The sequence below is a fragment of the Caretta caretta genome, chromosome 13 (assembly GCF_965140235.1).
Source record: "Caretta caretta isolate rCarCar2 chromosome 13, rCarCar1.hap1, whole genome shotgun sequence".
Lineage (NCBI taxonomy): Eukaryota > Metazoa > Chordata > Testudines > Cheloniidae > Caretta > Caretta caretta.
The window spans coordinates 21060240-21071744 of NC_134218.1; the positions used below are offsets into that span (position 1 = coordinate 21060240).

General features: G+C 42.9%; 1 protein-coding gene across 5 annotated transcripts in view; it reads right to left on the minus strand.

Annotated features, from left to right (window-relative positions):
* The window catches only part of RPN2 (ribophorin II), a 32170-nt gene extending 20973 nt beyond the window's left edge, over positions 1-11197 (minus strand). For 2 of the 5 annotated variants that reach the window (XM_048820097.2, XM_048820094.2), the window contains exons 1-6: positions 10965-11108; positions 9456-9649; positions 6660-6755; positions 5061-5236; positions 3266-3341; positions 559-693 (exon numbers count right to left, since the gene is read on the minus strand). In XM_048820097.2, coding sequence (XP_048676054.2) covers positions 559-693; positions 3266-3341; positions 5061-5236; positions 6660-6755; positions 9456-9649; positions 10965-11001 — 714 coding nt within the window. In that variant the 5' untranslated portion in view covers positions 11002-11108. Of the gene's footprint in view, positions 1-558; positions 694-3265; positions 3342-5060; positions 5237-6659; positions 6756-9455; positions 9650-10227; positions 10323-10964 lie in introns of those variants that run through there. The other 3 variants (XM_075118800.1, XM_048820095.2, XM_048820098.2) reach the window with 3 other exon arrangements.
* Positions 11198-11505: the final 308 nt, after the last annotated feature.

The following is an 11505-nucleotide window of genomic DNA, read 5'->3' on the forward strand; positions in this document are numbered from 1 at the left end:
CTACTCTCGCTATGTACATATTTCTGTTCTGCCTACTGATGCTCATAGTGTCGGAGAACCAAACTTTTGTGCTTAGATTCATGTCCTAAGAGTACATTATTGGAAGACTACTTCCCTCCCGAGTATATTTCTCTGTAGAAATCAGGTAGACCTCTCCATTTAAGGAGTCACAAACTAAGGTGTTTGGTTTCAGAGTGCTATATGAAATGTGAAATATAGGGAACAGCCGCCAAAACACTGGGTTCTTTTTTCAATCTATTTCAACAAATTCCCTCAATAAACAGAAAATCTAGGATGCAACTGCCTTTTCCTTTGGTAAATTTGAGAATAATTCTTTATATCTGTGGTACTTAAGACCAACTTTCCTCCTGGCTGGTAGTTAAATAATGGGCGCTTGCATAGTTCCCTTTTACCAGCTTCCTATGGGTCAAATTCTGATCTCAGTTACACATGCTGCTTACACCTTTTAATGATCTCCAGATACAATAATTAATGTTCTTTCACAAGTGTTTTTTTACCAGCTACTATACCCTCTGGATCATAGGATCTGGTACATACCTCCTTCATCGCTGGCTCTGTACCCACATGGTCTGACAGTCCATAAGTAGCAGCAACAAATAATGCAGTAGTCTCAAGTCCTTCTTCAAACTGCAGATATACCCCACCTAGGTCATCCAAGCGGGCAACAAGGTCCTGGCAGCAACAAGAGAGAAAAACTGTATGAAAAGTAAAGACAAGTACCACTGACAGCAGAACTACTGAGATTAATTCCATCTATTACACGTACATTCATGGAGTATTTGTATTGGGATCACTATGAGAATTTTTTCTACTGTAATCTGAACAACCTTTATAGCTATGAAAATATCCAAAACACAAGACCTGGTAGTAATGAGGGACTTTAACTACCCAGATATCTGTTGGAAAACTAGTATGGCAAAATAAAAGGATGTCCAGTAAGTGACTGGAATGTACTGAGGATAACTTGTCATTTCTGAAGGTAGAGGAAGTAACTAGAGGGACAGTCATTTTAGACATGATTGTGACTAACATGGAGGAATTGGTTGTAAATCTGAAGGTTGAAGGTATTTTGGGTGAAAACAATCATGAAGTGAGATTTCAAGATTTTAAGAAAAGGAGTGAGAGCAGCAGAACAAGGCCAAAGCAGACTTTAAACTCAGACCTGTTAGGTAAGGTCTCCTGGGAAGAAAATCTAAGGGAAAGGAGAGCTGACAGTTTCTCAAAGAGACAATATTAAAAGGCACAACAGCAAACTCTCTCAATGAGAAGAAAAGATAGGAATGGTAAGAGGTCAATATAGCTCCATTAGGAGCTCTTTAATAACCTGAATATTAAAAGGATTCCTACAAAAAATAGAAACATGGGACAAATTGCTAAGGGTGAACATATAAAAGAATAGCAAAAACGTCTATAGACAAAATTAGAAAGGCTAAGATATAAAAGGCAATAAAAAGAGGTTCTTTAAATACATTAGGCACAAAAGAAAGACAAAGGGAAGTGTAGGTCCTCTACTTAGCAGGGAAGGAGAGCTAATAATGGACAACATCAAGTAGTCATTTAATGCCTATTTTGCATAACTCTTCACTAAAAGGTAAACTGTGACTAGATACTCAATATAAGTACTACTAACAACAAGGGGGAGAAGGAACACAAGCCAAAATAGGAAAAACAGGGTTAAAGAATATTTAGATAAGTTAGATGTATTCAAGTTGGCAGGGCCTGATGAAATTAATCCTTTGGCACTTGAAGTAGCTGAAACAATCTTGGAATGATTGCAATTATCTTTGAGAACTCATGGTGGACAGGTGAGGTCTCAGGGGACTGGAGAAAGACAAACACAGTACCTCTCTTTAAAAAGGGGAACAAAGAGGACCCAAAGAAATACAGATTAGTCAGCCTAACTTTGATACCTGAAAAGCTATATACAGAAATAGCTATAAGGTGAGTCACAACTGGTTGAAAGACCATACTCAAAGAGTAATTATTCATGGTTTGCTGTCAAACTTGGGGGATGTATCTAGTGGTGTTTTGCAGAGCTCAGCTTTTCATTAATGACTTGGATGATGGGAGTGCAGGGTACTCTTATAAAATCTGCACATCACACCAAGCTCGGAGAAGCTGCAAGCACTTTGGAGGACAGGACTAGAATTCAAAACAACGTTGACAAACTGGAGAATTGGTCTGAAATCAACAAGATGAAATTAAATAAAGACAAGTGCAAAGTACTACACTTAGGAAAGAAAAATCAAATGCACATCCCCAAAATGAGGAATAATTGGCTAGGCAGTAGTACTGTAGAAAAGGGGGTTATAGTGGATGACAAACTGAATATGAGCCAACAATGTAATGCAGTTGCAAAAAAGACTAATATCATTCTGGGTTGTATTAACAGGAGTGTCGTATGTAAGACACAGGAGGTATTTGCATGGCTCTGTTGGACATTGGTGAGGCCCCAGCTGGAGTACTGTGTGTCAAATGCTGGGCACCATACTATAAGAAAGAGGTGGACAAATTGGAGAGAGTGCAGAGGAGAGCAACAAATGTGATAAAAAGTTTAGAAAACCTAATCTATGAGGAAATGTTGAAAATGGGGCTTGATAACAGTCTTCAAATATGTTAAGGGCTATTAGAAGCAGCACAGTGATCAATTGTTCTCCATGTCCACTGAAGGTAGGACAAGTAGTAATGGGCTTAATCTGCAGCAAGGGAGATTTAGCTTAGACACCAGAAAAAACTCTCTTATTATAAGGATAGGTAAGCAGTGGAATAGGTATCCAAGGCAGGCTGGGGAATCCCCGACATTGGAGGTTTTCAAAGGAAAATTAGAGAAATACCCGTTAGGGATGGTCTAATATACTTGGTCCAGCCTCAACATAGGGAGCTGGACCAGATGATGTCTTAATATCCCTTCCAGTCCTACATTATTAGGACCGTGTGAAAATATTCTTGCATCGTTTTGAGAAAAAAAACAGAAGTAGTAAATAAAGGCATTAATTGGCTTGAACCACCCTAGTAATTTTCTGGGTTTAATGTGAATTTAAGGTCACTTTTGTTAGAGCTAGAGTCCACATACTTGTTCAACCTTATTCACAGGGAAGAATTCTGCTTTGACAGGAATTTTGGAACAAACTCCAGCACTGCAGGGTAGGAGGGAGTTAGCCAATGCTGCATTCTAAAACAATCTTTCAGAGCTGCAGATTTCTAAAGACTGCCTCAGCAATTTAAGAATAAAGCAAGTTCCTACCTCTATCTCCTCCACAATGCCATTCAGGTCTGCCTGCTGGGACAAGTAAGATGCTGTCTGTAATGCCTGAATGGTTCTGGAACAATGAAAATCAAAGCAGGGATGAGCAAGTAGTGTGTGATTTTACCCGTTTAAAAGCGTAACATTGTTAAAACCAAAGCAATTACACAGTTTGAATTACAGTTGAAATGGAAAACACAGGCAGATAGTACATTCCGTCAGTCGATTTGGGAATGTGGAGGGGGCGCTCAGGGGGCAATAGAAACCTGAAGACGTACACGGGAAACTGAATATTTAATTTCAGCTATGTCAAGTAAAGGGACACTTTTGGGTTAAGGAAAATGCATGTATAAAAAAAAATACTGTACTTGCATTACTGATAAATCCTTAAGTCAATTTTTTTGCATTTCAGTGCTTAAGGATTTCCAGAGACTATAAGAATCCAGAAGTTTGGATGGGCACAACTGCTATCAACACTTGTGAAAATGAGAACACCTGTATAAGTCCCTAAATATGGATTTGGGGCCTGACATTAGGAACTTACGTTTGAAAGTCTGGGCCCTACCATTATTCAAAGTAAATTACAGTGTTAAAATTACAGTGTTAAATTACAGTGATCACTCTCGGGGTGTAACAGTTTTCACAAACCCCCTCTTCCCCTTTTTAAAGATGGATGTTCAGGTCTCTACTTTCTTGCTACCACTTATCTGTACTACACAAAATTACTCAGCATATTTTTAAAGTGAGCAGAAAATTGCTTAGAGCTGGGTGTGGGAAAAGGAATGGGTGTAATTACAAGCAAAGTATACAAAGATTGGGTCAAGACTTTCAATCAAATGTACTTTTCTGACAGGATGTTTAATAGTAAATGTCCATTTTGGTCATGATTCGCAAGTTATTCACTGGCAAAGTGAGTGCTTATTACACATAGGATCTGGTTTTCTTGAGTACATTTCCTGCCTAATAAGCAAACTAAAACACTGATTGACACGAGTGTCAAACAAACTGCATTGACGTTATAATACTGGCAGGACAGAGCTTCTTATTTAGAGCCTCAGTTGGATGCTCAAAACACAGAAATTGCTCTTGTGGAGCACACCTTGTGAGATAATATTGTCAAATCACTGCCAATCAGTGGAGGAAACTTCAGAGGTCTGAGCCATCAACGGTCCCAATACTACAATCTGCTGACGTGCTGATCTCCCGTTGTCTGTCAGTGGGAGTTGAGTGTCTTAGCACCTATAAAGCTTTCTCTCTTCTTCCCCACCTTCTTAGGAACAGCTGCATTCTCTTTCCAAGCTCATCAACTCGAATAAAGCTATTAAATTCTTCTGATGCTAAATATCACAATGCTTGTGTCACCAGACAAAGGATTTCCCCCCCCCCATTAGCTCTCTCGACCTGTGAGCAGATTGAGGCAGAACAAGCCAGATTCTACAGAGATCAAAACAAATGAACTTTTTTTTTTTTTTTAAAAAGCCAGTCAGTTTCTTCTAAGTTCATTGTTCTTAAACTAAAATGAAAATATTAAAAACTGGTTTGCAAAACCTGAAGGTGAACAATTAAGGGAAGAGAGCATATTTTCACCCGCTCATTCACAAGCATTTTATTCTCCCAAGCAATAGACACTGGAGTGGATAGAAGTCACCGCTGGAAATACAGTGTCTAATTCACTAAATCTGCATTATAAAAAAAACCCCATACATGTGCAAGTGCCCTTCACTTTAAAAGAAGCCATCTTTACAAAGGATGAATATGCAGCTGAGTGAATTGTTTTATTTTGTGCAAAACTTACGCCAGGACGTTCTCTTCCTTGCTAAGACGAGAAGTGAGGGCACTAAGTGCTTCCTGGGATGCTAGAGGAAGCCCAAAGCCACTCAGGGCTCCGACGGCATGGAAGATCTGGTTGACTGAGGAATCCTCACTGACAGCTGCAAGAAGCAGCTCTCCGGTCTCATTTGAAATGGCAACCTGAGACAGAACACACAGAAAATGTAAGACCATGTTTAAATTAATCTGTCCTCAAGAATGAACGGGTGCTCCACATTTGACCTAAGAATGGGCAAAATTTGGTAGGGGGAAAAGGTCCTCTGTCATTTGTCATTTTTTAGGTTAAATAATAAAAATCATATTTGTATTGCAATGGCATCCAGGAGCACCAGTCACAGACCAGGCCACGCTGTGGTAGGTGCTGTACACAGAACAAAAATATGGTCCTTGTCCCTAAGTGCTTATAAAGTATAATGTGACCAGTTTTAGTGATTCCTATCAAAAAGATAGTGGCTCCTTTTTTGGCTATGCAATAACTCACCAAGAGGAGCCCAAACAACATGAAGACTACCCCCCACCCCAAAAGAGGCTGGCTCTGCTTCAGATACCATATCCGCTATCTGTTCATGCATGCAGTTTGCTTGGTCAAGGCATTAGGGGTGGAGGGTCAGGCAGCAACCTTCACAACCCTGAGATCCTCTGACATCAGGAATGATGTGGAGGGGAATTTGCGTTGATAAAAGGGGGTGACCGTCTAGGGGCAGAAGGGATATCTGCAGGATGACCACCAGTGTTGCCACGTGGCAAAAAGATACAGAGTAACTTGATGGTGAGGACTGTATAGCAATGGGGGCAGGTATAGTCAGGTTTGGGTTGTATGTGAATTTTGAACATATTAAAGAACATTTTGTAACAAGACACATACCTAACTTAGCAATCAAGTGGTCTTATGCATACATGAGTATTGTGACACAGTCTTTAATTATATGAGTATTGTGACACAGTCTTTAATTATATGACCACATAATACTTTTCTACGGGGCCCGCTGCTGCATTCAGTACACAGGATGGACACACAAGGGGGCAGAATTAAGGTTGCACTGGTCACTCTAAATCTGGCATTTTCTAACTTTAAGTTGCAAAATCAAGCATGCAATGTTATGTTAATGTAGTTTTTGAATGTACAAATTATAAGGCCCTCAAAGCTATGCCCCTGCATGAAAATGCTGATGGTGCTGAGGTAAAAAAAAAGCTATATTGCTCTCTACCTCATTAAAACTCAAGGTGAGGTGAAGAAAGTAAATTTTTGTCCAAATGTTCAGAATTGTTCAGGATCAAAATACTTGTTTATATATCAACTTCTACTTCCCCCTGCTGTTAGTATCCTGCAAGGTGGCTGTGTTTTTGTTGTATTTTATATGTATGATTTATTAAATGCCTGGGGATCCTCTAGGAAAAGGTGATTTTATATCATAGTCTTGATCCTAGAGGATCCCAAAATACTTTGTAAACCATAAAATAAAACACAACCACTTTACAGCATGCTAACACACGATGAAGAAGTCGTTTTGGCCAAGAACAAGAGCAAATGTTGAAACTACTATAATTAGGGGCTTGAACTCACCTCACATCCAGACAGAGCCTGACTGGCTTGTGCAGCATAGAAAAGGGAATCGACACTATTGGGATCCATGTTAGACTTGATGAAGTTACATGCAGCCTGTGCAGAAAGAGAAGTCAATTTATGATTTGAGTCACGCCTGTTGCCACTAAAAATGGAGTTCAGGGACACTCTAAGAAGACCTTAAACACTCTTTGCAAAGGAGACAACTACATGCAATTCACTTCATTCCTGTATTGACCAAAAACCCAAAGTAGGAAAACACACTCTAGAAAGCCCAGTGATGAAATCATTTGCATGTTGTCTGCAATGCAAATGAATGCTGAATTAAAATTGTGTCCAATTTTACTAACCATATTGGACTTAAAATGTATTTAGCAGAGCCACCCCTTCAAGGACAGAGGAAATCCATGTGAATGGTGATTTTACAGATTAAAACACAGTTGATCAGTAAATTTAACATGAAATGGTTAACAGATGACAATCCAGACTTCCAAAAATAAACAGGAAGGAAATCAGCTCAACAAATACAAACTTGAAGTTAAGCAATATGAATTTTTCACTGCATCCTATGACAAGTTTCTCACTGACAGACTAAAGGGATAAGCAGAGGTCAGATCATTACGATAAGGCACATAAGTTAAAAATAGGAGAGAGTTTTCAACCATTTGTAGATGTTATATGAATAGCTGCTCCTTGAATAACTGGAGAGAAAGTCTGTACCACAGGGTTTGGATACATTTATTCTACTGGATGAAGCTAAACACTACATAGTATTTTTGAGTATCAAAATATTATGACTATTTGGCTAGCATTTTGTTACTACTTGTATAACTGGTTAAACAAAAAATTAGGTAAGTTCACGGAGGACAGGTCCATCAATGGCTTTTAGCCAAACTGGTCAGGGATGCAACCCCATGCTCTGGGTGTCCCTAAATCTCTGTCAGAAGCTGGGACTGGACAATTTGGGTTGGCTCATTTGACAATTGCCTTGTTCCTATTGCCTCTGAAGCGTCTGCAACCAGGCTCTGTTTCAAGGGGTCCTCCAAGCAGGGCTGGCATTAGACTTGCTGGGGCCCAGGGCAGAAAGCCAAAGCCTCACCGCCTTAGCAACCTAGTTTCACAGGGCCCCCCGAGCAACTGCCCTGCTTGCTACCCCCAACCCTGGCCCTTATATGCAGAAAAACAGTTGCGGCCCAGGTGGGCTGTGGAGTTTTTATAGCATGCTAGGGAGGCCTCAAAAAGAAAAAGGCTGAGAACCCCTGGGCTACATGGACCATTAGTCTGGCCCAGTATGGCCGTTCTTATCACTCTTAACCATGAAAAAGTATAAGACCTACAAAAAATAAGTAGAAAAATCACACATACTGAACACATATTGACAGTAAGCAAATGCTACGCTACTGCTGACAAAATGGAGAGAGTTCAGAGAACAACAACACTACCATTAATGGGCTAGAGGAACTATTTATGAGGAAGGATTGAAATAGATAACTATGTATAGCTTAACTAGGTGACATCTGAGTAGGGTGATGTGATATCTACTCATGTTTAAAAGATGTAAACGCTAAAGATATCGAGGAATTATTCGTAGTAGGAAAAGAGCGTAAAGATGCTAGGAGCTTAGGACATATTTGTGATACACACTCTAGAAATATATCTGTATTATAGCCAAGGGCAACAGGAGAAAATTATGTGGGAGTTTTTCCACTATACTCGCTAAAAAAAACAACTAGAAATGGGACAGGAGCACAGTGCAAATTCCAACTTAACAACTGCAAAGTGGTCATCTGATTTCAATGAAAGTGAAACATTTTGAGTAAACCAGCATGACAAAAAGCCATTCCCCACAGTTGAGGAGCAATGACAAAGTGAGTTGAAAGGTATGCTAATACAAGCTAATGTAGTAAAATGAATGGTCTTGTCAGGATTGACATTTTATGAGTAGTAACTACAGTATTAGCTTATTAGCAACGCCTCAGTTGTCAGCAAAACATTGCTATTATCCAGCAGTTGCCAATAAGCAGAAGACAGGTTTGCAAGGCTGCAGCCAGGGAAGAAAGTGCTGGGATGGTGCCTCTCCTGGCTACATCCCTGCAAAATTGCGTGGAGAGCACAGTAAGAGGTACCACGCAGCATGAGCATTCAAGCTGCAGCTCTTCTCCCTTTTACTGCCCTGCCACTTGCTCCCCTCGCAGCCTACAGACCCTTACCTCCTGTGAGGTCCTTGTGTGCTTGCATGCCTGTTGCCAGTACCAAACCCCATTAAGAATGAAGTAAATGGCATGGGACCGATTCCCAGCAAAGTGTTGCTATTAACCAGAATCTGTTAATATCTGGGTTGTTATTAAGCATGATCTACTGTAGAGGAAAATGTAGCTGTGCGTCTTCCCGAATAAAATGCAATATAGTAATATGGTATGGTAGGGGTAAAATTCACAGTAATCAGTGTTACTGATCACAGATCAACAAAATGCTGCACTTCTTGTATTATATTTTTTTCCACAGTACAACACAATAGCTCAAGAAATGCCAAGAAAAATCAGATACTTAGCTTGAAAAAAGACCAATAATTAATATTAGTAAGTTATTTCAGGCACCGTTCTAATGTTACTGCTTTTGGAAACACTTGGTGCAACAGGAAGTACCTAACCAAGTTACTCATATGCAGAAATGCTTCCAACTGGTCTCCAAACCTAGGATTTGACAACATATGAAAAAGATCTCATGACAAAAAAGGGTGAGAGGGAGAGAAGTGAATTTTTTTTGACTATACAATTTATTGCAGCATCTCCTCACTTGTTCATCAGATACTTGCACTCCTAGCTTGCTGAGTCCTACAATGGCGTAAAAAGCAGCTTCTAAATCATTGAATGGGCGGTCCAAGGAAGCTTTCAGTCTCTCCACATCACGCCTTGTGAGATAATGGGTAGGTGTCAGGGCTCGGATGCTGGCCACAACCATTAAAACCAAGAGGAAGAGGGTGTGTGAACCTGAAAAAAGAAAGATGCTATTGAGCAGAGTGCATTTTGTTTCATTAGCAGAAGGCATGTTTGGCATTAGTGAATAGTTGGCATTGCTGGACTAGCCATGTGGTCCACCCAACTTGAAAACACTTCAAATGGAAATAACTATTCTGGCCCATCAACTCCACAGAACTGAGCAGGAGAACTTAGTTTGAAGGCCACTTTTGGTCTCTCACTCTTCTGGATGGCACAGGCTAGGAGCACTGCAGAGGTGATACTCTCTCAGATCCCTAGCGACAACCCACAGCAGCCACTGAATAGTTCTGACACTCTGAATAGTGACCAGTAAAACTGTTCAAGTCAGAAGTGGCGACATAAGGCTTTGCAAGAATATTATAGACACGTGAAAGACAATACTTAAGGTGCAGGATCACCCAGGAGTCCCCTGTGAGCAATTTAGGGAGCTAAAGACTTGACTTGTTTCCTAGGTAACCAAAAGGGCTCCCAAGGGGGGAGAGCTGGTCAGAGGGCAGCTGGGGAAACTAAGTGCAGGAAAGATTTCAGTGTGGGATTGCACCCTGACTGCACAATTGTGCTCTGCTGACCTGTATTTTCCACTGCCAGATGGGAAAATCGCCAAGGGCACTACTAGAAATAGACAGTGCTAGACAGTCCAATTCTGGCAGCCCTGTGGGAAAAGGCAAGGGGAAAAGAATGACAAGGGGTGGGACGACTGCATAAAAAGAGAGAACAGAAGAACAGAGAAAGAGGATCAGGTCGGGCTCACGGCTTTTGACCTAATTTTCAAAACAATCAATGGATCAAGCCCCAAAGACATTAAAGACCAATTTCAATCTATGAGCCAGTGTGACTGCCCTGCTCGCCTGGGACAGCGCAGGTCACCGAGCCCTGGGTAAGGGCGGGACCGAAAGCAAGCTCGGTGGAAGGGAGCCGCCCAGGGAACGAACTGCCAGAGGAGCCCGAGCAAGTCCCGAGCCTGACCATCCGCAGGGAACCCGCGACGCCTCCCTCCTCCAGCACCACGACACAACCGACACCCGGAACCCCTCGTGCCTAGGTCAGCCCCCGGCCGCTTGAAGCGGGGGCCACAAAAACTCCCCGGGCCGGGAGATAACGGATCCCCCAAGCCCGCCCCCCCCATTCCGGGCCCCTAGGGCTGGGGCTCCCACACGCCCCCTGCACCGGGCAGACCAGCCGCCCTAGGGCCGGGGCACGGCGGGGCCCGGGCCGCTTCCCTGGGCGGCCACACAGCGCTCGGGCGGGGCTGCCGCGTACCGGCCCGGGAGCGCTCCTCCCCAGACCGAGTGGCCCGGGCCCCCACCTGAGGGAGCGGGATCACCCCGGACAGGCGGAACCATCTCGCTCTGCAGGGGCGGCTGCCCTGAGGGGAGGGGGAGGCCGCTCCTTACCCGGGGCCGCCATTCTCCCCCTGGCCGCCTCACCAAGGGAAGGAGAAACGTGTCTGCTTCCGCCCAGGGCGCCGGCCCGTACCACCCGGCTCCGCAGGGAGGGGGGAGCGTAGAAGGGACGCGGAAGGAGTCAAACGGCAATGAGCGCTAGTGCATTAACCCTTCTCGTCCCTCCCGAACGGGGAACAAGCACAACCCGCCCTGGGGGTGGGCGCGGAGCTGAGACAATTCCAAAGTAACCCCCAGGGTGAGGCCGCGTGGTTCACTCCTCCCGGTTCGCTGGGGGGGCGGGGCTCTGGCTGGGATGTGTATTTCGCTGATTGGTTGAATGCCCAGCCACTCAAATTAAGGGAGGCAGGTTTAAAGGGGCAGTTGGAGGACAAATTTAAACTCGCGGAGAGCAATCGTTAGAGCAGGGGTGGGGAAACTACGGCCCGGGGACCACATCCAGCC